This window comes from Solanum stenotomum, chromosome 3 (genome assembly GCF_019186545.1).
Source record: "Solanum stenotomum isolate F172 chromosome 3, ASM1918654v1, whole genome shotgun sequence".
NCBI lineage: Eukaryota > Viridiplantae > Streptophyta > Magnoliopsida > Solanales > Solanaceae > Solanum > Solanum stenotomum.
In genome coordinates this window covers 65,273,141-65,299,612 of record NC_064284.1, presented here as the reverse complement: position 1 = coordinate 65,299,612, position 26,472 = coordinate 65,273,141, and the positions used below count along the sequence as shown (strand labels likewise).

The 26,472-nt window shown below is 31.9% G+C and overlaps 4 protein-coding genes across 7 annotated transcripts; all 4 read right to left on the bottom strand.

Annotated features, from left to right (window-relative positions):
* Positions 1–113: 113 nt before the first annotated feature.
* On the bottom strand, positions 114–3,190 carry LOC125859552 (E3 ubiquitin-protein ligase RSL1-like). Of its 2 annotated transcripts, none has more exons than XM_049539322.1 (3): positions 2,168–3,190; positions 1,041–1,117; positions 114–355 (listed from the first exon to the last, which is right to left on the bottom strand). In XM_049539322.1, the coding sequence occupies exons 1-2, from the start codon at positions 3,040–3,042 to the stop codon at positions 1,045–1,047; spliced, it is 948 nt and encodes a 315-aa protein (XP_049395279.1). In that variant the 5' UTR covers positions 3,043–3,190; the 3' UTR covers positions 114–355; positions 1,041–1,044. The 2 variants fall into 2 exon arrangements, with proteins under 2 accessions (XP_049395279.1, XP_049395278.1); XM_049539321.1 differs by having other exon boundaries at positions 1,053–1,117.
* Positions 3,191–6,023: 2,833 nt separating this feature from the next.
* On the bottom strand, positions 6,024–8,649 carry LOC125859192 (E3 ubiquitin-protein ligase RSL1-like). Its single transcript, XM_049538898.1, has 2 exons — positions 7,859–8,649; positions 6,024–6,201 (listed from the first exon to the last, which is right to left on the bottom strand). The coding sequence occupies exons 1-2, from the start codon at positions 8,647–8,649 to the stop codon at positions 6,024–6,026; spliced, it is 969 nt and encodes a 322-aa protein (XP_049394855.1).
* A 4,237-nt stretch (positions 8,650–12,886) lies between these two features.
* LOC125860865 (aquaporin NIP1-1-like) lies at positions 12,887–16,070 on the bottom strand. Its single transcript, XM_049540896.1, has 5 exons — positions 15,832–16,070; positions 15,099–15,320; positions 14,228–14,425; positions 13,717–13,778; positions 12,887–13,271 (listed from the first exon to the last, which is right to left on the bottom strand). Exons 1-5 carry the CDS (start codon positions 15,967–15,969, stop codon positions 13,058–13,060), a joined length of 834 nt encoding a protein of 277 aa, XP_049396853.1. The 5' UTR covers positions 15,970–16,070; the 3' UTR covers positions 12,887–13,057.
* Positions 16,071–20,646: 4,576 nt separating this feature from the next.
* On the bottom strand, positions 20,647–26,161 carry LOC125860397 (BES1/BZR1 homolog protein 4-like). 3 transcript variants are annotated; one of them, XM_049540345.1, is made up of 3 exons: positions 25,827–26,161; positions 21,256–22,007; positions 20,647–20,944 (listed from the first exon to the last, which is right to left on the bottom strand). In XM_049540345.1, the coding sequence occupies exons 1-3, from the start codon at positions 26,040–26,042 to the stop codon at positions 20,881–20,883; spliced, it is 1,032 nt and encodes a 343-aa protein (XP_049396302.1). In that variant the 5' UTR covers positions 26,043–26,161; the 3' UTR covers positions 20,647–20,880. The 3 variants fall into 3 exon arrangements, with proteins under 3 accessions (XP_049396302.1, XP_049396303.1, XP_049396304.1); XM_049540346.1 differs by having other exon boundaries at positions 20,647–20,950; positions 25,827–26,160; XM_049540347.1 differs by lacking the exon at positions 20,647–20,944 and having other exon boundaries at positions 21,252–22,007; positions 25,827–26,160.
* Between the last annotated feature and the right edge of the window lie 311 nt (positions 26,162–26,472).

The following is a 26,472-nucleotide window of genomic DNA, read 5'->3' as shown; positions in this document are numbered from 1 at the left end:
AAAAGAAGTTGCATTGATTTATTTTTATTATTTAGCCCTAAGAGAATTTTAAAATAACCTGATCAATGAAAACTCATAAAGTCGATCTCATTGATTACGACTGAACCATAGTTGTTGTATATTTAGATATGAAGCTACCAAATCAATAATCAACATTCATACAAATAATTAGAAGATAAGTCATTTGAGCTATTTCTTTAGTCATCTCTTCTAAGTCACAAATCTGAAAAGCTATATCCACAAGTTGAGTAAACTAAGAACCTATCACTAAAATACCCCTAGAGCGACAACCAAAAAAAACTAGAAATCGCGCATTTGCACCTCTGGAGAGATATCTACAATCCGTTCAATATACCTGAAAATACAAAAGAGCATCTCAACATTAGTTCCATTAGTTTCCTTTTGCTTGAAAGACGATATATATGAAATATCTTCCAAGAATGGCAAAATATATGTATGCATATTTATGTACTATGTTCCTCAGACTCTTCAAAAATGTCAACAGTTGCATGTCGGATACATTAAAAGTAGTGTATTTGGAGAATCCGACATGGGTGCAAGTTGCAACAACAATTTTGGAAAGTCTGAGAAACATAGTTTATGGACAGGTTTTCATGTATCACCACTACATCCATTTAAAATCTAATCAAGATTGAGAAAAGAGACCACGAAGTAAAACTCGCAATTATATTCTAAGCAGAGGGCTACATCTACAGAGGACTCGTAATTTTGGGAAAAAAAAGAAGAAAGAACAGTACTAATAAGTTCAAACGAAAGACCCTTCGGGGTGGCCCAATGGTTTGGGCTTGGGACTTCCATGTTGGAGGTCTCAAGTTCGAAACCCCTTGCCAGCGAAAGCAAGGGGTTTGTCTTCTGGGTCGAGCTCGTCGCACCGAGTTTGCCTAGTGCGGGTTACCTCTCCTATGTGGTTTGCGAGCTATTGCATAGGAGCGGGGGTTTTACCCTGTGCGCACCCAAAGGGTAGCGGCTGCGGGTTTCCCTTGTCATAAAAAAAAAAAAAAATAGTTCAAACGAAATACGTCTTTAAGTACCACAGCGTTTGCAATGGTGATTAGTTGACTCAGCTCCACATTTGTAACAAAAGCCACATCCACACCTGCAAGTGTTAACATAACGATGCATCACAATTTGGCTACGTAAAGATAAAGTCAGCATTAAACCATATTGCCTATGAGTGGAATTGAAGCATCCAAGTTTTCGGCTTTATTGTTTGTTATCGTGACAAAGAACATTAGCAACAAAGATTTTGTAGGATCACCAACAAAAATAAACAAAATATGTGACGGTAATTGAAAATGAAAGAGAAGACTATATGCATTTTTGCTTAGCTAGGTATCTCATAGCTTTAAAGAAACAATGCAATTACAAGCACGCATGATTTCATTGCACAGCAGAACAAGGATAAAATTGAAAATCCTAGTGATACAGGGGCTGTACTTGAGAATTTAACACAACTAATTATACGCATACACACACATAGCTGCCTTTGCTTCGGGCAACTCTCTGCACCGACCCTCTTCATCAGTCAACATGGCAAATCAGAAATGTGTGTACGCTTACAAGCAATCAAATTCTTATAAACAAGTAGATAATTCTCGAAATCGCGCCTGTCTTATGGCTTTGGTCTTCTCTTTGTACTTGGGAATTGGCAACACTGGAAGATAAGACAAGGCAAGGGGTAGGGATAAATCTTCCTAGGTGTTGCTCTACCAAACTAACCTTCGGTTCTCGTAACCATGTTATTCTTTCTCACTCCTTATGTACTTTTTCACATCATCTGTAATTTTTTTACTTTTTCTAAAGTGTGGAGCAAATGGCACCCTCCACTTCTACTTCTGACTAAAGGCAAACAACATACATTGATCAAATAGATTAAAACATCTAAGATTAGACATCTTTGATCACACAAACTTTCCGGGACAAAAGGAAACACAAAAACCATATACTCCTTCGATTTCAAAAAGCACGTCCCTTTCATTTTTTGGCAAATTTTTAGTCCAAACTTACATGACATGCTTAAAACCACAAGATTAAAGAGTATTTTAATACATTTTACACATCTTTAGTTTAAGAGGACCACAAGATTAAAACAACTTATAGTCAAAACCAACCAAACAAATTGAAACGGAGAGAGTAACTAACTAACCTACAAACCATTTGGGCACAACCAGCAGCTCTCGCGACATATATCCTACACCGCGGACATCTCTGCCATGCTTGACCCTTAGCAAGTTGCATAAGCTGCAAATCCTCTCTTTCCCTCTCGTCCTTATTCAATTTCTGAAATTCTTCACATACAACCCCCGAATGCCAAGCAACTTTACACTTGGCACAGAACGACCTCCTACATTCCGGACATTCGGACTGAATCACAACAGAATCCTTACCATTTTCATCAATCAAAAGAAGCGCGGAACAATCCTTAAACGGACAATAAAATCTCTCCGAACCCATAATTAATGCCTCACACAACACATCTCCCCATCTATCAAAAACTTCCTTAGGCAAAATCGAACGACAATTATACGGCTCTAATTGCCCATTACAACCCGAAACAGGACATGAAATTCGACATATATTTTCTTGAAGCTTCATACCAATATACTTAGCCATACATTCTTTGCAATAAGAATGACTACAACCCATAATCTTGAAAACTTCATTAACACATTTTTCATCAACACAAATATCACAAGTAAACAACTTATCAACCAACTCATTCACATCATCATCATCATCATCGATAACAATCGACTTGATATTCGAAGCCCCTTTCGATTTTTGTACAAATTTGGTACCCAAAAACTCAATTTCATCATCAGAAAGATCAATCATCACTTTTTTTGTACCACTGCAGCTGGGTTTTGAACAAAAGTAATTTTCTACTGAAATTGGTTTAATAAACTTTTTTCTTTTACCTTTTGAAGCTTTTGGGGTTTCATATATGACTAAAATATCATCGTTATCATCAGCAATATCAATAATCTTCACACCCAAAGAAGAAGAATTTGCCACTTCCATTTTTTGTAAAAAAAAATTAATCTTTTTAGCATTAAAAAGCAAGAATATATATTTATACAGTGAAAATTTGCTAGAATTTGAAAAGGGTTATAGTAACCTTTACGATTCTGAAGAAAACAATTTATTTTTTTTCGTATTTGGTGAAGAAGATGAAGAGAATAAGATTTTTTAGGGGTTCGGAAAGGTAAAAATTTGAACTTTGAATGCTAATAGGAGTGTTTTTTTTTTTTTTTTTTTACATGTGCGCTTTAACTCACTTTGTTTTATATTTGTCCGAAAAGTTTTTGTATACATAAGTAGGTACTTAAATTTATATAAGATTGAATAAGTAGACACTTAAGTCTTACGTATATGTTTATTTGTTTAACTTTATAAAAGTTTAAATATTTACTTATGCATATCTAAAATTGAATGGCATAACTATAAATTAAAAGACATATTTGTATATTATACTTTTTTAATTGAACGTTTGATACTCGCTTTATGATCGGACTAATTGAGAACTAAGTTGACGAAAAGAGAAGTTGAGAATTATATGAATATAAGTTTAAAATTTAGAAATAAAATTCGTCTTTCGAAAGGTAATTTTATCCTCAAAACTTGAGTATGAGATAGTAGGGAACTAATAGGAGTATTTTTTATTAGGAGTGAATATTTGTTTTGTGATATGACTAATTGAAATTTACATTAAGAAGAGAAGTTGAGATTTTGATAAGTGTAAATTTGGAAATATAATCCGATTACTGAATAATTGAAATTCACGTCATCGAGATGAGAAGTTGAGATTATATTGACAAGTCTAAATTTATAGAGTAAATTAAACTTGTCGTCTTTCAAAAAGTACTTTCTCTGCCCCTAATTACTTATCCATTTGACAAATCAAGAAAGGACCAAAAAAAAATTCTTATTGTATCCTCAATTAATTACTTTAAAAAATGTAGAACTTCTTGAAAATCTCAAGTTTTTAATTCATCAACTTCATAATTAATAGGGGTAAAATGGTAAACTCACTTTGTTAATCATTATTTTCTTAATAAATATGTCAATTCAAAAGTGGATAAGTAATTAGGGACAAGGAGTAATTTTTATCTCGAAATTTGAATATTATGCATGATATCAGTAGGATTTTTTTTTATTGGGATCGAATAAAAAGGAACCTTTAGTAATTAGTATTATTCTAATGATAAAGATAGCATATAAATATATAATTATTATAAGTATTGTTCTTTTAGGGGTCATTTGGTTTGAAAATGAGTTATGATGGGATAAGTTATGTTGGGATTAGTTATGATGGGATAAGTTGTGTTGGGATTATTTTTTATTGAGTGTTTGGTTTGTTGTATTCAAAATAATAAATTTTAAGAACAATTTATTTGTTTACAAAAATGCCCTTCATTAATGTAAAAAGTGATATAACAAAAGGGTTGAAAGAGACATTTTTGTCATTTACCTATTTTATCCCGGGATAAGTTATCTCGGGATTACTATACCACCTAAGGAGAGGGATAACTTATCCCGGTACTAATTATTAATCTCGGGATAAGTTATCCCGAACTTGCCAACCAAACAACAAAATAAGTAGTACTATAATTTAATCCCGGAACTATTTGGTATTATCCCTCACACCAAACGAGCCCTTAGTATTATTCTGATAATTAAGATTGGGAAAATCACTTACGTGTACACTTTTTAAAAAATATTTACGACATTTGTCAACATTATTCTTTTAACTATATATAACAATTTAGTTGAATGGTAGTATTGCTAAAAGTTGCGAATTGCAGCACTTTTTGCTAAGTTTAAAGGAACAAGATTGTTTAAGTAAGTATTGCTAAAAGTTGACAAAAATGGTAATAAATTAAAAGTATAAGTATTTCATGTGGTTACAATTACAACTTGGGTTGTTAAAAAGGTTCTTTTAGTAATTTCAAAATTATTATCGCACGTTTTTAAAAAAATAGCATAGGAATAATACTACGAATGTGATATAAATAAACTCAAAATTTCTTATTCCAAATTAATAAAAATAATCAATCAAACGCACAGTAAAATAATATCATATTTTATTCAGATGCAATTATGTAATAAATCTACTGTGCTATAAATCTATAATGTCTATACAGGAAAAATGCACTATAATAATCTGAATAACTTAAAGAATCAGAAAAAAGGAAATAAAAAACAAAAGTTGATTGCCTCAATCTATCGATTGAGTGAGTTGGAGAAGAAAGTATTACAAAGCTATGGCTCTATAAGTTTCGCGTCTTAATTACTCTCGCACCAGATAGTTCTCAGCCGCAAGATTAACGTCGGCATGCCCCAATGAGAGAGTACCCTCAAACTGAATATCTCATGGCACCACATCTTTAGATTTTCTTCTTTCACTCTTTCAATTTACTTTACCTGAAAATTATAAAGAGCGTCTCAAATAAATTAGTTTTATAAATTCCATGTATGAGCAAAAATATATCAATTTGTACTATAATGGCACAAAAACTTAATGGACATACCACATATAACAACACAAAACTTAGAAAGAAGAAAGGTAAATCAATCATGATGCACTCAAGGATAGGATCCCTAGTGAACGATGAAAGTAGTTGTGAAAAACTAAAAAAATCAGAAAAATGAGTGTTCAATTCTAAAGAAAGACAAAAATCATCTAAGTAACCTCTTCCTATATAGCATAAATTTTGATAGGCAGAGTTATTCCATACAAGTATTTAGTTTAGTGAATGGTGAAAGTAGCTAGGGTGAAAAACTAAAAATCATAAAAGTCGAGTGTTCCATTCTAAAGAAAGACAAGAATCGTTTTTCGGTATTTCTTCTATCTAGACTAAATCATCAGAGTTATGTCTAGTACATGTACTGGTGGGGTAGGAACAACTTCTATAGTAAAACAACAAGAATCCGTCATTTTAGCGACAAAATATAAAATAAATCATGTTAATAGGTCAAATCAATATCCTAAAATACAGAACCTATATATAAATATCAACTATTGAATCCACCTCAATGATGTGTGCCAAGTGAACTAATTTAGGTACATTCCAATTATAGGAAACAGATTCTAAGTAAAAGGTACTATACTTTATGCATAGGTGATTGGGATTAAGAATTTGATCTGCTCCACATTTGTAACAAAAGTGGCATCCACACCTGCAAATGTTAAAAACAATAATGCATCAGAACTTAAAACATTATTCACAACTTGTTAACAATTAATATTGTCTAATGCCCAAGCAGTCATCATTATCGATATCGAAGAGATACCGAGATAATGTAACACCACTTTAAACATTGTGTGGTCTATATGGAGAAAAACATTTTTTTTATGATCGTAGTGTTTGGGTCACCTTTCGCATGTCTTGACTTATTTCACATGTTGTCTGTCACCACCAACGTGTAATATGAAACTTTGTCCACCAAGCTAGGGACGATGGAAAAAATCACCTAGTATTTTTTGTCTTCATTGAAATTTAAACATGAGACTTTATTGCTCTCAACCACTTCATTGACTACCGGGTTATATCCTTGGATGATTAAAACATTTTTCCAAAAACCAATTTTATTAGAAATCTTTTAAAAGCATATTCTCTAAAAAAATAAGTTTTCACCTCCATAGGGTTGTCTGGGTTATACTATGTAATGACAGAAAGTAATACAACCTAACTAAATATCGTATTTATTAAAATAATACAGGACCACACAATAAAACACAGTACGATATATTATTAAATAATACATAATAACCATCGAAACCAAATGTTAACAAAATCTTTTAAATATGTGAGTAGTGTATTAGGGTGTGTTCAGTCAAGGGCGGCTCAATGCCTTTAAAAAGTCAGGCATATGTCTTAGCCCCAAATTTGATGGCTCCAATTTTTTTAGTAATTATAGAATTATTACTATAAGCTTTTTTTAACCAAAAAAATTTATATTGTGTCTTTCTTTCTTTTAGTACATTTCGAAGTATTAAAGAATGTTAAATTTTTAAATTTAATTTCCACATAACATGTTTAAAATCACAAGATTAAAAAATATTTTGTTATATTATATATATTTAAATAGTCTAGCTTATGACCATAAATCTAGAAATAACTTTCTATCTCAAAAATTAAAAAATATAAAAAACCAAAAGTTAGGCCTAGGGTTTGGGTAATCTTTCGTATATCTCGACTAATTCTACAAGACACATATCGACCTCCCACTAGCAACATAAATATGTAACTTTGTCCATAAAAAATCACCTAGAATTTTTGTCTGTCAACCACTTCATTCTCTTCATTTCGAGAAAAACATTTCCAAAAACCAATTTTATTAGGATTTTTAAAAACTATTTTCTCTAAAGTTCTCAGAATGAGAATGAACGATATAATTATCGAATGTTGTATTCATACCATACAATAAAACACAATACCATATATTATGATATATGGTAGCTAAGAACCATCCAAACAAAATGTTAACAAAATATATTAAATATGTGAGTAGTAACTCAGAACAATAAATCAAAACCGTCATAATACTAAACTCATAAATATCAACTTTATAAATTCATTTTATGAACATCTTCAACTTTCTGAATTCATTTTATAAAACATCTAATATTTGTAGAGGGATAGAAAACCAAAACTTGAAACCAACCTCCATAATCCATTTTATAAACATATAATATATAACTTCCATAATCCATTTTATAAACATATAATATATAATTGTAAAAGACTACAATATCAAAATTCAATTCATTTTATAAACATATAATATATAATTATATTTATAAAAGACTACAAAATCAAAACTCGAAACTAACCTGCATTTCATATGAGCGCAACCTTTATTCCTAGCCACATAGATTCTGCATTTTGGACACCTCTGCCATCGCTTGCGCTTTGCAAGCTTCATAAGCAACATATCTTCCGTACCCGTTTCATTATTTTTTCGCAGTTTCTTAAATTCTTCACACGAAATCCCTTTATGCCATGGAACTTTACAATTAGCACAGAACAATTTCTTACATTCCGGGCATTTCGAATGACTATTCACCATATATTTTTCCCGAATTTCATGAATCAAAAGAGCTAAGCAATTTTTATAAGGACAGTATAATTTCTCAGAATCCATAATCATCATCTCGCATAACACGTCTCCCCATCTATCAAAAACTTGTTTAGGAAGAATCGATCTGCAATAATAAGGTTCGTAATTCCCATTGCAACCCAAAACAGGGCACGAAATTTGTGGAATGTTCTGTTGGAGCTTCGAGGCTATGTAATTGACAGTACATTGATTGCAGTAAGAATGATTACAACCCATAATTTGAAAAATTTCAGTCATTGGCTTCTCATCTATGCAAATCTCACATATGAAGTTTGAATTATTCGATAAAATTTCAATTTCATCATCGGATATTTCAATTAAGACTTTTTCCGTTCCAATACGGCTGCGATTTGAACGAACAGATTCGAAGTTTCTCCTTACGGCTCGTTTACGTTTACGCCTTGGAATTTTTTGAGTTGAGTGTATTACTAAAACATCATCGTTGTGGTAGTCGTCATCGCTGATGTTTATGATTTTCACGGCGGCGGTGTAGAGTACTTCCATTGTTGAAGTAAGAAAAATTAATTGCAATAAGGTAAGAAAAATTGAAGTATAAAGGAGTTTTTTTATGTGAGTTTGTTACGTGATGGAGAAGGCAATGCTTCTTTTAGGATTGTAGCGCAAGGTAAGATTGCGTAGAATAGGTTTTTATGGTTGGGCCTTTTTCCGGACTCTACCCATAGTGAGAACTTTAGTGCACAGGGCTTTTCTATAGTACTATGCATGTCTAAAGGACCGGGTTGGGCCGACTCAATTTCGGAGGATTTTGGGGTTTTGCATGATATGGGCCGGCCTAATTTATGTGATTGTTGGAATCGGTCCTTCTTATCCGGCCCTCGGATTGATAGGGATGAACTTTTGATCGACCCGAATAAGTTGTACTATGTCTAAAGGGGTAGGTTGACTCAAAAAATCGATCAAATTGAACTACCTAGATTGATGGGGTTGAGTTTTTGATAGGCTTGTATAAGTTGTAATATGCCTGTCTAATGAGGTAGACGATGTGAAAGACGATCGCCTCGTTAATGGCAAGAGGCGAGGGAAGGCGACCCTTCATCGCCTTTTAGCTTTGTGGTTAGACGATCTTCAAAAAAGCGACGTCATGACGATAATGGCGAGAAGCGAGAAAGGCGTTGCCTTTTGTATTTTTTGAAAAAATAAAGGTGACCAACTTAGGGTTTTAAAAGTTAAAAGGTAATTATAGCGTTTTTTTTCAAATTTGCACAGTTACACTCGTAGTGCAAGTGCGACTCCAACCAGTCGACTCGACTAGACTTCGACGACCAGCCAGATTTTTCCGGCAACTCCAAAGTCCAACGAATATGTATTTCTTCTTTTCTTATTCAAATTTCTTCTTCGTTACTTCTTTAGATTTTCTTCGTCCTCTGTTTCTTTTTCCTCCTTCTTCTTCAAACTTCAGAGTCATTTCTACCTCTATTTTTTCTCATAGTTTTGATTTTTGTTCTTTTTTCTCTCACTCAAGTTCTAGACTTTTAGTATGTACTATCTATTTGCAATTTTTGAATTGAAATATTTCTTTTTGCTTCTTATTCTTCAAACTTCAGAGTTATTTCTACCTCTATTTTTTCTCACAATTTTGATTTTTGTTCTTTTTTCTCTCACTCAAGTTCTAGACTTTAGTATGTATTATCTATTTTCAGTTTTTGTTGAAATATTTCTTTTTCCTTCTTTTTCTTCAAACTTCAGAGTTATTTCTACCTCTATTTTTTCTCATAGTTTTGATTTTTGTTCTTTTTTTTTCTCACTCAAGTTCTAGACTTTTAGTATGTACCATCTATTTTCAGTTTTTGAATTGAAATATTTGCTAATATGTTATTGCTATTGTGATTTTGATTATTTATATGTGCAATTAAATATTTTAATTTTTTGGTATTAATTGGAGCTGCAATTCAACAAGGAGAGCGTCTCGCCTTGTGGCGAGGCATACTCTTGTCGCCTCTGGCTGTCCAAAACACTGGGCAGATTGGCCCAAAATCGGATCGAACTACCCGGATTGATCGGGTTGAATTTTTTATGGGTCGGGCAAGGTGTACTCTATGCCTATCTAACGGGTCGAGCTGACATCAAATCAAATCGAATCAAATCAATTTCCGTCCGAACCGAATTGGTCCAATTTATGAGACTATTGAACTCCTCCCTCCAACACCCTTAAGTTCTACTAGTAGTTGCCTAGCAGGGTAAGTAAGCAACTTTCTTTAGGGAAAATTGTATAAAATAGCAAACTATTAATTCAAATTAAATGCTATAGTCATAGTTTCTTTTATTTGTAATTCGCAGCAAACATTCTTTGTTTAGTCATCCCATTTGTATACCGAAATATACAAATGCAAGATCCATTTATATACCAAAATATACAAAATAGATCGAAATAAACAAATACAGGACCCATTTGTATACCGAAATATACAAATAGACCCAAATACATATTTTTTATGTATATGTATACCGAAATATACATATTAATAGTCATAGCAAACATAAAATTTGTTATAGAGCGCAATTATACAAACTATAGCTATAACATACAAATATGATTTTTATGTTTGCTAAACCTAAAATTTACTCTTTTCTTTACCTTTTTAAGTTTTTTTAGACATTTTTCTTTTTTGGAAAGTGGGACCATGAATTGCTATTTAAAAAAAAAGTTTTTTTTTAAAAAAATTAAAGGAAAAGATCAAAATTGTCCCATTCGAAAAATCAAGCAACTTTGTTTTATATGTTAAAAAACTTTAATTATATTTTGTCACATATTTTTGGAAAAAGGTTTCGGTTTTATATTTAACCTTAAAATAGCTTTACCTTGAGAAATTTTCTAAATCATAATAAAAATTTAAGGGATATTTTTTGAATAATTAAAACACGTTTAATCGACTTATTTCATGCTCAAATTTTGTTAATAACATGAGCAAATTTTCGGCAATTTACTAATGGCAAAGATATTAAAACAAAACAATTTGTAATAGAAGTGGGCAATTTTGGACCTTTTCCCTTTTTTACATATTTTTCGTACATAGAGATATTTATAATATTTGTGTTTAATTTTTAAAGGATAAAATTGTAACCTTTTTATATAGTATCACGTATGTTCTTACGGTCCATTTCTTTGTTATACCATCCTTCACAGAAACACGAAATATCTCTGATTTGGAATGCCCTTTTACGAATTCGTTAATTTGAATGCCCTTTTCTCTAAATAGTATTAATACTTTTACATAAAATAGGACAACTAAAGTAGGTAAGACATACAATTTTCTAAAAAAAGCATAGATTTACTTCATTTATTATAATACAAAATACATAGCCTTTTTTCCTTTGTGTATTACAAATGTAACCACTTTATAACCTTTTCCCTTTGTATATTGCAAAAGTAACCGCTTTCATCATCNCCTGGATTAATCAGGTTGAATTTTTTATGGGTCGGGCAAGGTGTACTCTATGCCTATCTAATGGGTCGAGATGACATCAAATCAAATCGAATTGAATCAATTTTCGTCCGAACCGAATTAGTCCAATTTATGAGACTATTGAACTCCTCCCTCCAACAAGAACCCAAATTGACCGGGTTGAATTTTTTACGGACCCAAGGAAGTTAAACTATGATTATCAAATGGGATAGACCAACCTGACAACAGGTTGAACTACCCGAATTGATAGGCTTGATTTTTTTAATAAACGGGACAAGTTGTATTATGCATGTCTAACAGGTTGAGCTAACATCAAATCAAATCAATTTTCATCCAACCCGAATCAGACGAATTTATGTAACGGTTGAACTCCTCCCTCCAACCTGGACTCCGAATTGACCGAGTTGAATTTTCCATGGACCGGACAAGTTGCACTATGCTTGTCTAACGAGCCAGACCAACCTAAAATTGGTTCAAACCAACTTCCGCCAGGTCCAGGCTAGCCTAATTATGTGACTGTTTGAATTGGTCCCTTCAAGTCGGACATCGAACTGGTCGGGTTGAAGTTTTGTGAACCGGTCCGGTCCGGTCCGAACACCCTAAAGTTCTACTAGTAGTAGCCTAGTAGGGTAAGTAGGGAATTTTCTTTAAGTTTTTTTGGACATTTTTCTTTTTTGGAAAGTGGGACCATGAATAGCTATTAAAAAAAAAGTTTTTTTTTTAAAAAAATAAAATAAAGGAAAAGATCAAAACTGTCCCATTGGAAAAATCGAGCAACTTTGTTTTATATGTTAAAAAACTTTGATTTAATTTGTCACCTACTTTTGGAAAAAGTTTCGGTTTTATATTTAACCTTAAATAGCTTTACCTTGAGAATTTTCTAAATCATAATGAAAATTTAAGGGATATTTTTAGAATAATTAAAACACGTTTAATCGACTTATTTCATGCTCAAATTTTGTTAATAACATGAGCAAATTTTCGGCAATTTACTAATGGCAAAGATATTAAAACAAAACAATTTGTAATAGAAGTGGGCAATTTTGGACCTTTTCCCTTTTTTACATATTTTTCGTACATAGAGATATTTATAATATTTGTGTTTAATTTTTAAAGGATAAAATTGTAACCTTTTTATATAGTATCACGTATGTTCTTACGGTCCATTTCTTTGTTATACCATCCTTCACAGAAACACGAAATATCTCTGATTTGGAATGCCCTTTTACGAATTCGTTAATTTGAATGCCCTTTTCTCTAAATAGTATTAATACTTTTACATAAAATAGGACAACTAAAGTAGGTAAGACATACAATTTTCTAAAAAAAGCATAGATTTACTTCATTTATTATAATACAAAATACATAGCCTTTTTTCCTTTGTGTATTACAAATGTAACCACTTTATAACCTTTTCCCTTTGTATATTGCAAAAGTAACCGCTTTCATCATCCATTATTACTAGTTTTTGCAAATATGTCCACTTTTTAAGTGCTAGAATTTTTGGACTTGAGAAAAGATCCACTTTTGGTTATTTCACGCAAAGGTTTGTCAGTAAATCTGATTATATTGTAAACCCAAGCACCAGCAATGGCCCCAAGTGTTGGGCTGACCAAATAAATCCATAGGCCTTTGTAATGGCTTGACACTATTGCTGGGCCCAAACTCCTTGCTGGATTCATTGATGCCCCCGATATCGGTCTGTTCCACCACAACTCATTAGTACGTAAGAATTAAACTAAATAGCCGCTCATTCAAACACTTAAGTTACACATAGTTGATTGATAAACAACAAGAGCATATCCAGTATAATTTCATAAGTGTTGAGTTTGGGGTGAGATTTGGGAGGGTGTATGCAGTACTTCTAGTGAAAGTAGAGAGATTGTTTTTGATAGCGTATCAAAATCAAGTATGGAAAGAAAATACTAAAATGAAAGTCGGCTAGTGTATATTATACGCGTAATCAATATCTAATTTATGCATGTCAACTAAAAAAGGAGTTTACTTGTGGAATTTGATTAATTAGATGTATATTATGCATAAAATTTTATACCTATGAGTAGTTATGTGTAAATAGCTTGGAGTTTTACTTGTGGAATTTGAAATTTACGATGACTATTTTTACAATTAATTAGAGAGTAATTACCCGGTAAACATCACATTAAGCAAAATTGTTGCCCCCACAGCAAGACCAGCAAGTTCTCCAATCTGCAAATCATAAACATGACTCAAATATTTTAATTATGGAACAATGAATGTTTAAGAATCCCTAAGCAATTTTCCTATTCAACTAATAAAATTACTTCAAGAAATTAATTCGAAATAAATTAATTTACTCTAATATTAACATAACTTAAGCATGAAATGAATGAATTACACGTGTCCAAATTAGAGAGAAAAGATCCAAATCAACCCTTCAACTTCTGATTATGGTTTAAAATACCCTTATATTATAGCTTCATTAGATGCCATATATTATTATTCAAAAATAATATTTTTTAAATTTTTTTTTAATTTTACTCTTAATGAGATAATTTTAGAGCACAGAAATGTTTATGATTCGCGTTAGACAACAAAATTCAAAATCATTTTCACTTTGATAAATTCTATGTTCAGTCAGATACCACCATATAAATTAGGACAGAAAGATTACTTACAGCTCGATTATCGGTTGCAACACCGGAGATGACGAACATGAGATAAAAAGTAATTATAAATTCGACGACAAAGGATTGAAAGTCGGTGCCGGACGGTAGGGTTCCGGCGAAGTGATCGTGTTTTCCGTTGAATATTAATCGTAAAGTTCCACTTGCTAAGGTTGCTCCAAGAACTTGAGCTGTTACATAAGCTGGTACCTTTAAAAAGGAAAAGATATATTTGTCTTAAAAATCTTCATTTTTTCGACGGTATTAATATATTATCAATCTCTTAAATTTGACAGTAAAGTTTATTTAGATACTCCTCGAACTACATATTATCTCAGTTGAACATTTGAACACATAGTAAAGTGTTCACCGTTCATATTAGACATTTGTAGCTTAAATTTTAAAAAAAATTATGTATGTGTTTTCAAACGTTCATTAACGTAGATAAATTAATCGTCTCAAATATGTCACCTTCTTTAGTTATAGATATAATCATCCTTCATTGAAATAAGCCTGAGATTTTACGACTTATTAAATCATATAGCTCATATACTCGACCAGATGCTCAATCAAGACAAGCAACTACAACTCATATGTGTAAATGAGAGTTAATTGATAAGTTTAAGAAATTTTCAATTTTAACAAAAATTGTCCTATTAAATTATGTCATATAAATTGATAAAGTTGTCATATGATCAGCAAGTCATAAGTTTGAGCGATAAAAACAGTCTTTTGCATAAATGCAAGGTAAGACTATGTATAATAGACTCTTATGGTCAATCCTTTTGGGGTCCCGCACATATAGGGAGCTTAATGCACTGAACTGTTCAAAAAACATACTTATCTAAATATTACGTCATATAAATTGAAACGGAAAGAATACCTGTTTCCAAGGGAACCTTTTGACAGAGGCAAATGCAATAGTGACAGCAGGGTTAAAATGTGCACCAGAAATATGGCCAACAGAGTAAACCATAACCATTACAACAAGTCCCCAAGTTATGGCTATTCCTGGAAATGTTATCATCCCTTTATCTGCATTTACCACTACTGATCCACATCCAGCAAATATCAAGAAATATGTTCCTATCATTTCTGCTATTATCTGTAAAATTCGATCAGTGTAATTTTATAAGTAACGTCTGAAATAATCATAATTAATCAAATCATATATTTGATCAGTGGAATACAACAAGTGGAGTTTGGAAGAGTCATAATTAATCAAATAAGAAAAGATATATACATCAAATATTCAAACTGGCTAGATACCATCCAGGATTATGCTGGAATGAATAAAGAAAGGAAAAAATATTGATAGAAAGAGTTTTTTTTTTAAAAAAAATAGGCCTTACGTGACACAAACTCAAATTTATCGGGCCACAAAACAAATACAGGAACGTCATAATAATCGGATGTAAGAAATTATTCTATCTAGATGTTTTTTTAATAAATAACCATTTAGACTTTTAGATGATATAATCGTAATAGACAAAAAATTTAGGCTCGTGTCTCACCATCATTTTTCATAGAAAAAATTGGAGTAATTAATTATATATATTTTTTCACATACAAAAAATTTACCAACAAGAAGATTAATTAAGATGTTAAGTACTCACCTTTTGAATGAAAGGAACAGTAAGAAAACTTGAGGTTGAAGAAGACTCTTTGTGATTATTCAAATCATGATCTTCTTTAATATTTAAACTTACGCCATGATTAATATTTCCATTAGCATTAATCTGATGATCAGCCATAGATAATATATAATGAATCCTTAATTAATTGTTCAAGAAAACAAAAAGAGGGTATATAAGATGGATTAATACTAAGGAGGTAGTTGTGAAGAACAAGGGTTATCTCCTATTTATAGACAAAAAAAAAATAGTTTGAAAAAATTGATTAATAAAAAATTTTAAAAAGAAAGAGGAAAGAGGAAGAGACAACTTTATTCTTTTTCTGTTTTTTTGCCTTTTTTGTTTCTTTATGAGAGATCTATACTTTGACAAAGAGATGAAAAAAAATGATAAAAAAAATAGTCCATCATGTGTAGGGGCGGATTTAGAGTATTGGATGCGGATTCTTGAAAACTCAGTAATTTAAATGGATAGATTTTTTATTTATATTGCAATTTTTTACAAAATACTTGAGAAATATCTTTTAAGAAACTCAGTAACAAATTAAAGTAGTCATTTGCCTAACGGTTGAGAATTAATTCAATGTGAATTTTAAAATATATTTTGAAAAAAATTATTTCTTCAAATTTATTATACAAGTGAGGAGAATTGTGAAAAAGAATAAACTAGAAACACTAGAAAAGTCTCATCAAATTTAAAGTCCATTATATAAAAAAATAACAGTACTAGACACTAAAAACAGATCAAGAATATATCAAACATAGTATAACCTATAAAAAAAAAATACACCTTCAAATGTGGGTTTTCGATAAATCTTTATTTTTGCAATGAGTGGATATAGTTGAAAAGTTTGTAAGCATTAATTAATTAATTAATTAAACTGTAAATAAAGATAGTGCATTATATCTGATCCAAGAAGGTTATGAATATAAAGAAGAAATTTTTGTCACAAATCATTAACTAATTGCCCTACTATCCACTTGACAAATGAAAGTTCTATCATCATTTTTATCCTAAAGTTGTATTTTTTTTTATCTAATATAAATTAAGAAGCAATACTTTATTCGTCTCAATTTATATGATATTATTTAATTTGATATAAAATTTTAAGAAAATAAAAAAGCTTTTGAAATTTTTGGTTAATTATACAAATTTTTTTATATTTAATTGACTATAAATCATTTCAATAGACAAAAAATGAAATTTTTTATTTATGAATTTTTTTTTTTTAAATATGTGTTACATAAATTGAGAAAGAAGATGTACACTAATTTTGCTTGAACGGTTTTTATTGAACTAGAGCAATTCATTAAAAAAAATGTGTTACACAAGATTAATTTTTTTGATTTCTCGTTAAGTGTCTTATATCCATATTGAAACATGATTAAATTAGCTTAAGAAAATTATACAAACATTTTTTATTTATATTTGTCTAGTAGATTTTTTTATTTTAGTATAGGAGGGTGACTTCTAAAATAACTGCAAACGTTGACACTTAGAAATTACTGCATATATTAATACTAATTAAGTATATTTGTTCTTTGGTATAAACGTTATTTGATGGCAGGTAATTTTAATTGCTCTATTCTCATCTAATTAATTGATATTATTATTCAATAATTTATTTATTTTAACTTGTCATTTTTCCTTCCTTGAGAATATAGCCTATAGGGAGGCTGAGGATGACTTATGAAAAAGTTTAATAACGGTTTACCATTATTGTCGAAAGACATTACGTACGTACCTCAATCAGATATCTCGAATTCGAATTTAAGTGTAATAAAAATATAAAATAGGAAGCACATTTAATTTATGTAAATGAATTTTATGTGGCGTAATTCAGAATTTGTCGAGGCTAAGCTCTAATATCCTTACTCTCAACAAAAGATTTCAAATTCAATCCCTGAATATTAAAAAGAAAATTAATGAAAAACGTTTCTCTAGATTTCTAATAAATCTTATACTATAATACTAATTCAAATTAATCAAATTATGATATAAGTACCGAACATTAGGCAAAAAGGCAAGAAAAGGGACATTTGGCTAGATAGATTCTATGTTTCCAAAGAATTAATTGTTTTTCATAGGAAATATATATATAGTAGAATCCTAGAACAATAAACATGTCCAAATCATCCAAGGAGAATATATATATATATATATTACTCATATATATATCTACTTATAATTAAGGAATAGAAAAAATTAAGGAACAAAACTTGCAATAGATGATGGTTATATGGAGAGCTCATTTAAATAATTAAAATGTTGAAAGTGACACTATTATATTTATTTAATTATATCTTCAACACGTCTTTTTTTTGTACAAATAAATTTTATTATGATTATTGATTTGTGTTGATGAAACTTGTGTATTTTCTAATCATAAATTCGCTAGTTGTTAATTTTACCCTCTTACTAAGCTCTTCACATGAAATACCAAAAAAAGAAATAGCTCGATGCACTAAGCATCCATCATGCATTCACAAGTTTGAGGAAGGGGTGGATTCCTAAAGGTGTTAAGTAGACAACTTATCTTGATGTTTTTAATTATTTCACGACTCAAATTTATGACCTATTAATAACACAAAGTCAACTTTACTGTTACTCCAAGACTCTTCTGTTCACCTTAAAGATCTCAAATCTTTTAAATAGTTGGATCATGGATGTAAATAAATTACATGTAAATTATATACATATATTGATAGTGTAGAATTTTATATTTTTAATATATTTCAATTCGACTTAACAAAGTAATTTATTTTGTTTTATTAGTTGAAGACGTCAAAAAGAACAAGCAATATACTTTGTATTAGATCAAGTCAACAGCTTTTGAGTAACTTCTCTTTTATTTTAAAAAAAAAAACACATTTCACATCTTTATAATATGTTTCCTCATTGTGTGATCTCATAATTTTCTCATGATTGCATCATTTTATAGGCACATATAATATTTGAGTGATACCGTGTAATTAACACATAAATCTCACGTCGATAAAACACAATTTATATATATTAAAAAAAAATTAAAAGCAAGCCGGAGATATTTTTAAATCGTGTATATTAAATTCAAAGCAAACAATATCACCAGCAGTTAATTGTAACATGCTTCAACTATATTATTATTCCATATAAATTAGGAAATCAAATAGAAGCTTCTTTTACAACATAGTAATTGAACATTAATTAATTAATAAAAAGCTACACAATATGAGTGAAAAAATTCAACAACCCACAAAAATTTGCATGATTAGTGCCATGCAAAAACAACTTTTTTAACCCGCATGCATTAACCCCACTAAAACATCCCACTATTTACCATTTCTAATTAAAAGTCTCCAAAATGCTCTTTTATTGACTTCTTGTCTAAATATATATATATATATATTAAAAGATCAAGATTGCATATTAACTAACACATCTATTTTGGTTATTTTGGTTTCCATCTGATGTTTGATACTCATATTGTAACTCCGACTAATTCAGATTTGTAGCGTGTAAGGCGCTTATATTTAGGGAGAATCGCTCCTTGACATGTTTCTTTCTCATATTCAAGGGTCGAACTTGTCAAGACCTCTGGTTGAAAATTGAGAAATTTTATCCGTTCCATCACAATCCTCATGGATAATCTTAACTAACAGTCAAACACAAGATATTTCAACTATGCAACTTTATGTTATATATATCCAAAGTCCAAATTTGATCCTACACCACTTTATTTTTGGAATCTTACTTTGTTGAACAAAGTGTTCACACATAATTCTTGTGAATGAATTAGGAAAAGTAGTAATAAAATATTGTAGCTAAGGGCAAAAGAAAGTATTTAGTCATTTGCCCCATGATTCATGGAATTTGTTAGTTGATTTATCTTTATTGAAATGGCAGGCAATGACTCTTGTGATATACACTTCACTTTTTATAATTTTCTTACTTCTCATCACAAGGAAATTATTAGTCTGTTTTATATTGTTTTCTCAAAAGACATATAGGCCCCTTGTTTGATTAAACGCGTCATTAGAGTCTTAAGGTTTGCTTTATTACATACTTACTTAACTAAGTGTGTTACATATGTGATATGACTTAACATCCTCGCTGAAGTTTATCTATTATTATCATAAAGATATGGGGTTCACCTATATTCAATTGAGGTTCAACCCACCATGTGATCGATATTTGCTTAAACTTGATATTATATCAAATCGCGATACATGCCATACCACTACCTAACATTGTAGGCAGAGTGGCTTTGACACCATATCTAGGTATTAACAACCAAAACCACTAGTTATATTGTCTCCTTTGGACTTAGGTCCATATATACAACCTTAATGTGTGTACTAAGGTCTAAGGCCACATTTAAAATTTAGGATATTTGAATTTGAATGGTATATATTTGATTATTAAGATGATATATTTAAATGTGAGAAAATCACAATTTATATGGTGTTGTACATAAAAGTTGTTTGATTCCTCTAAAATCTAGCAACGATGGTCATCGTGACGATGGTTGTGCTTGGTGAAGGTAGTTGATGGTGGTGGTGAAATGGATGACGATGATATAGGTGGTCGATGAGAGTTATACACATCAGACTCAACTAGAAACGATTGGGTGTTCAGCTTATTTTACTAATAAATAATTAACGTTAATCATAAAAGACCAAAACACTATTAGGAACTAGTATGTGAACTAAACGACCCAAAGATATTAACTTAATCTTGACAAATCGTAAATAAACAATAAGAGAGGGAAAAACACTTCTTGTAAGTTAACTCCTACATACTATATCATGTGAACAATTACAAAAGATAACTACATTAAAAAGTAATTCCAATCTTGAAAGAGGAAAAAATAAAAAGAATATAAAAAATTGGGATAGTACTACAAATACAGGGAATATTCATGGGAAAATGTGCAAAAATAAATACTCCAATCTACAAGAAAATGTAACATTTGTTGCTACTGTGCATTTTAAACTGGTTTTACTAACCAGAACATCTTCACATCCAGAAGTGAATAACATAAGTTTAACTTCAAATTTGCACAAAGATATGTTTATGATCAAAATCAATGAATAAGTAGACTTCTCTTGTACTTCTCTATCTGCAAAATCAGCAAAAGAAATAAATAATCAGACTCGAGTGTGTGACCTAGTGGTCAATGGAGAGGGAGGAGAAAAGATCTAAAGCAAAGCACTAGGTGCTTTCTTTCTATATGTCGAAGTGTTGGTGGACAGAGTAACTAGTATACCTATTCTTAGTGGGAGGTACAAGGTAACTAGTGAAATTAGTCGAGGTGCGCGTGAGCTAGCCTAGACATCACCGTTGTAAACTAACTTTGCTTGTGGGTCGGCATAAGCGTGTTGCAAACATATTTATGGCAAAACGTTGGTAATAAGAAGAGGTTACCTAGTGCTAGAGTTGCCAAGTGTAAGCTCGAGATCATCAGTCGCACACTCCTCGTGAATTCTTTCACCTTCCCATGGCTTCACTAATCCCATCATATGGCTGCCAAATGCAAACTCTGCTGAAATAGCATCCGACATTGGTACGTCAGCTGTTTGGTCTATACTTGACGCAATTGCAGGAGAACATGCCCCGCTTTGCCCTGGTGTCCACATCCGAGACCCTCCATTTGATATTGGCTCCTTGAATCCAAATGGATTTGGTGAGACAAGGCTAAACGTAGGGGATGAAGGTCCGTCTTGTGGAGTTTGAACACCAGAAAGCCAACCTGAATCTGGTGGTGTTTGACGACCAGGACTGGCGGGGGTAGAGGATGGTAAGAAGGCATAATGTTGTTGTGCCCACCCTGAATTTGCCATGGGATCATCACTCATTCTAGGTGTACGAGCTGTGGGAGAGCTCAAAGGTGGAGTAACAGGTGCACTTATAGAGCTCCCAGGAATGTACAAATGGTGGGGAAATCTGGATGATGAAGGCGATGATCCGGATGAGAGATTCTTAAGCCAAGGAATTAGTGTGTTAGGATCATGATTATTTTGGACATTTGCAACATAATTGGATGAGACTGGGCTAGGGAAAGATGATGAAGCAGGACTTGGATTATACGAAGCACCTGGACTCGGTTGGTAAGATGAGCAGGGGCTTACTGATGCTGAATAACCTATAATATCCACATGTCCAACTGGCTTGCATCCCTGGAAAATAGAGAATCGATTAGCATATAAAAAAATGAATAATCACAAAAAGAATCGATAATAAATCTGCCACCAGAACAATACAATTATGGCAGAAGAAAACGTCATATTCATAAGGTGTTGCACATTGATGACTACTAGCTGATAAACAATGAGCCAAGCTAGTCAATTTCAAGTTCTCACCATTCTTCAAAGACGTCAAAACATTTAAGTTTTAGCTGCAGCATGAACAATTTTTGAGCCGAGGTGTTATCGGAAACAACCTCTCTACCCTACCTACTATCATCCCTAGATCCCACTTGTGGGAGTACAAAAGGTTTGTTGTTGTTGTATGCAGCATAAACAAGATGGTATTTTTGTGCCAAGCAATCAGGCAGACCTAAATGCCCTGATAATTTTCCAAGTCATTGATTAAAATATCAACTCAAACAAAAGCCACCACTCATCTCTATCATTGTTCTATTATATACCTCTCAGCGCAGAAGCAGAGACACCACTTGAAAAATAGTAATATCATGAACCCGGAGCAACTTATATTCTGTTATTATGAGGTTAGCAATCTACTCCGTCCATTCTAATTTACTTGTCAAATATTTCCTAATTTGATTTCTACTTTTACTTGTCATTTTTGACAAACCAAGGACAAAAATTTTTTCCTATTATACCCTCAATTTACATTGAGTTAATGTCTTTGAAAAATGTACCAAGTAAATATGTTTGGGACCCTATCAATTAATAGGGGTAAAATAGTAAACTCACTATATCAATCATTGTTTTCTTAATATGTGGGTCAAGTCAAAATTTGACAAGTAAATCGGGATGGAGGGACTGGGGAGTGCTTCGCATTTAGAAACCAACTTTGGCAACACATTGACCAACAGGATCACAGTACAAAACTAACAGTATAGGAAATGAAGGGAGATCAAATCCAATGAATTGGAAAACCATTTGCATCGATTTGACCAAAAAATTAGTAACCAAATAGTCACTGACAGGACCTTTTCATTCACCTATATGTAAAATGAAATCTGAAATTTATCTTCAGTGTATTTCCAGAAAAGTCACCCTAAGTTTTACAAGGATGGATCTAAGCACAGCAATAAGCTTACTTCTTTTTTCGTTTAAATTTTTTTTACCTCTCTTTCACTGAGAAGATTGATTTCAAGTAAATCACCTAAATAAGCTGATGACAAGGGTTAAAGTACTTGATCATATAGCCTTTCTGGTTGCGGTTCAAATTGGTTGAATCTTTTTCAAACATGTATGCAGCACTTGTACGAAGGTGCATGCATAAAGGTTTGGAATTCTTTTCTTATTTGAATCTTCTAAAGGACACGACCCTACCGTATTCTTGGGCCCTTTGCCGAGCTCTACCCTTCCTGCATTTCCTTGTGTTTTGAAGAAGAAAATTAAATCTCTCCACATGGGTTGATCCTCCTATTCCTTTTGTCGTAGCAAGACTATAGTACACAGTTAAGCCAACTCCTTTTTCTGATGGTAAGGCTATTTTTTCTCTTTGACATGAATATTTTTTTACCAAGGTATTTTGATATTTTGAAGATTTGTTTAGTCCCTAATATTTAAACTCAGTCCTTAATATAAGAGTTCATTATCCACTCCAATTAACTTCATTCCGCATGAATTCACAAGATATTAGAGTCATATCATCCGGTACCAGTGATGGTGAAAGATAACAGTTACCCGGTGAAAATAATTGAACTCACAAACTGGCGGGGACACCACAACAACAACATACCTAGTGTTATCCTATAAGTTGGGCCTGGGGAGGGTGGTGTGTACACAGACCTCAGCTGGCGGGGACACCACCTTCATAAAAAATATTAGTGGGGTCATCTTTAGCACTTCAATGGTGACTGTTATCCACCTTCCAATTTTTAGATTTAGGCTCCAAATGCATCACTACAAATCTAAACTCTTTTTGTCATCAAATGGCCACTAAAGTTTTCATCTACAACAATTATGTTGGTCCCCCTTCCCACCATTGACCAAAGACTCAACATAATGACAGACAATCCCTACATATTCATGATATAAAGGTACCAACATACCCAAAAAGAATTGGACATAAACCACACCCACACCCTAAAGGGGCAAAGAATGATGGCACTATCAGTAGTGTCAACACCATGATTATAAATTTATACTCTGAGACCCATAAACAGTTCTCCTCCCATCCAATCCAAAATTAATTTCCCACACGCTTTACAGCCTCAACAATTAATTACTCCATTTTTTTCTCTTTTTTTTGTGATACAGAATCCAAAGATTTGATATCTACTTTCCTTTTATATTATAATCAATACATTATAAACTTTATAACAAACTGCAACATAAAGTATAATAAATGACACCCAACATTCAAGAACATCTAAGGCCCACAAATTTGATAACCAATCCACACCACCTCAAAACAACTATTGAATCACATGCTTGACTTTAGATTGGCAATGCATTTAACCCCGGAAATCTGGTAAAAGACTATAACCAAATTGGATACACAAATTATTAGAAACTAATTTAACGTTATCGATAGACGCAAATCCAAGATTTGAGTTTTATGAGTTCTCAATTCTAGGACAACAAGTCGGCAACCTTAAGTGCTAGTAATTTATCTTTTAACATATATACATGGTTTGGACCAACGAAACTGGATTCAGCCAAACCCATATGCTAAAGGCTACCTCGGCCCTTGCTATATGACCCGACAATATAAAAAATAAGAGTAACTTAACATGTTATACTCCTGCCAAGTTAATTTATATGACAAATTTCCTTTACAGTCTGTTCAGGAAAAACATAACAACTTTCTAAAATTAGAAATCATTCATCTTAAACTTATCATTTTACCATTAGTGAGAAATTTTTAAAACCACACAATTTCACGAAATGTTTAAGACTAACATTTCAAAAGTCTTATAGCTAGCAAATGTTATGTCATGTTTTTTTTAACCATAAGTTTAAAAAATTCTCCCTTTTTCTTAAACTCAGTACATATTCAAATTTTTCCACATAAATTGAAAAATTGAGAGTATTATTTACTATACTCCTAGTATTATTATGAAAATTTACTGGTAATTAGCATATTGTGCTTGTATTTTACATCATCAGTGTATAAAACTTAAAACTTTGTTAGAAATATGGGATGACAATGCCAGAGACAGTGATGCATCAAGAAGTTGTACTATGTGCTTTGAGTGGTGAGCCTTTAAAATTCCCAAAATGCCCTTTAAGAAAGTGAAAAAGAATCTGCTCGAGTTAGGAGACAGAAACTGCAAAAACTCAAAGAACGTCGCTTTCAAGCATCATCACAGCCCACAGGTGAAAATGCAGTAAATTTGGACACATTTGACCATAAAAATTGTTCACTTTTTCTCGGAGTAATTACACTTTATTTGAAAATCAATGCTTCGCCCTAAAAATTCAAATTCAACAACAACTTATGAACTATTTTTCTTCAGTTTCAACTCCAACTCCATAAATTCGTGTGGAAAAAAGTGAAAAATATTTTAAATCTATGGCCAATCGCGTAAAAAATGACTGCGTTGACCTTCTACAACAAAAAATAAGTATAGATAGAGTGTGAAAATACAAGTATTCAGCAGGGGTAATCTCGTCCAAATCGAGCATTTTGTAGAAATATTCAAACTTTTCAGAAAATCTCAGACTATGAATCTATGAACTTGATGTTCCGATCGAAAATAAAACAAAAAATAAGCTCAATCCGAATCGATTAATCTGCTCAGTTTCGCTAGATGAATATAAAAAAATCAGTAGAAAAAGGCAATAACTTCAATTTACCTTTTTGTAAGTAGTTCCATCTTCTTCAACGATCCAACCAGCTTCTTTACACAGAGCTTTCAACACCTCGTTGTTATCACAGTGTTTCGGGAGCTTATAGTTACCGTACATTCTAAGTCCGGCGAAGATCTTTGCGGCGATCGCTCTTCGCCGTCGTTCTCTCCTTTTGTTGTTCTCTCTTTCCTTCCATGTCGGTAACCTCGTGCCGGATGTCATTCCAGTCGCCGGAATCGCTGTTGTAAACCGGGATCGAACCGGATTAAAAAAGCGGTTCGAGTGTGAAACCGGTTTGGTTCTGGATCGGTTTGAAGTTGAAAATTTGTAAGATGAAGAAGAAGAGGAGGGAGAAGTAAATATGTGAACGGTGAGTTTAATATTGCCACTAAATGATTAAAATATTACGTAGATTGCCACCTAGGTTTTGTTTGGTTTGAAATAAAGTCATTTTCAATTTTCAAGATTGTAATTAGTTGAGGCGGAGTCATAATTTTTAGTTTGTGCATTTATGTACTATAGCTCTTTTGTTTATTAGATTTGCGTTGGATAGATAATTTGTATAAATTATGAGGTTTGAGTTTTGTCGAATTTGTATTTGTAGTTTTACCCCTTATGATAATTAGAATAAATTATTTTGTATCTTATATAC

What these genes read in the sequence shown, in the direction of transcription:
- LOC125859552 (XM_049539321.1), bottom strand. Translation starts at nt 3,042, where the DNA reads ATGGAAGTGGCAAATTCTTCTTCTTTGGGTGTGAAGATTATTGATATT. An exon ending in TGTGCCCAAATGGTTTGTAG is followed by an intron (nt 1,118 to 2,167) that starts GTTAGTTAGTTA and finishes TAACACTTGCAG; the next exon opens with GTGTGGATGTGGCTTTTGTT. An exon ending in TCACCATTGCAAACGCTGTG is followed by an intron (nt 356 to 1,052) that starts GTACTTAAAGAC and finishes TTGTATTTTCAG; the next exon opens with GTATATTGAACGGATTGTAG.
- LOC125859192 (XM_049538898.1), bottom strand. Translation starts at nt 8,649, where the DNA reads ATGGAAGTACTCTACACCGCCGCCGTGAAAATCATAAACATCAGCGAT. An exon ending in TGCGCTCATATGAAATGCAG is followed by an intron (nt 6,202 to 7,858) that starts GTTAGTTTCGAG and finishes TAACATTTGCAG; the next exon opens with GTGTGGATGCCACTTTTGTT.
- LOC125860865 (XM_049540896.1), bottom strand. Translation starts at nt 15,969, where the DNA reads ATGGCTGATCATCAGATTAATGCTAATGGAAATATTAATCATGGCGTA. An exon ending in TTGCAACCGATAATCGAGCT is followed by an intron (nt 13,779 to 14,227) that starts GTAAGTAATCTT and finishes TATGATTTGCAG; the next exon opens with ATTGGAGAACTTGCTGGTCT. An exon ending in CTTAATGTGATGTTTACCGG is followed by an intron (nt 13,272 to 13,716) that starts GTAATTACTCTC and finishes GTGGTGGAACAG; the next exon opens with ACCGATATCGGGGGCATCAA.
- LOC125860397 (XM_049540345.1), bottom strand. Translation starts at nt 26,042, where the DNA reads ATGACATCCGGCACGAGGTTACCGACATGGAAGGAAAGAGAGAACAAC. An exon ending in ATGGAACTACTTACAAAAAG is followed by an intron (nt 22,008 to 25,826) that starts GTAAATTGAAGT and finishes TCTATTTTCCAG; the next exon opens with GGATGCAAGCCAGTTGGACA. An exon ending in CTTGGCAACTCTAGCACTAG is followed by an intron (nt 20,945 to 21,255) that starts GTAACCTCTTCT and finishes TTGCAGATAGAG; the next exon opens with AAGTACAAGAGAAGTCTACT.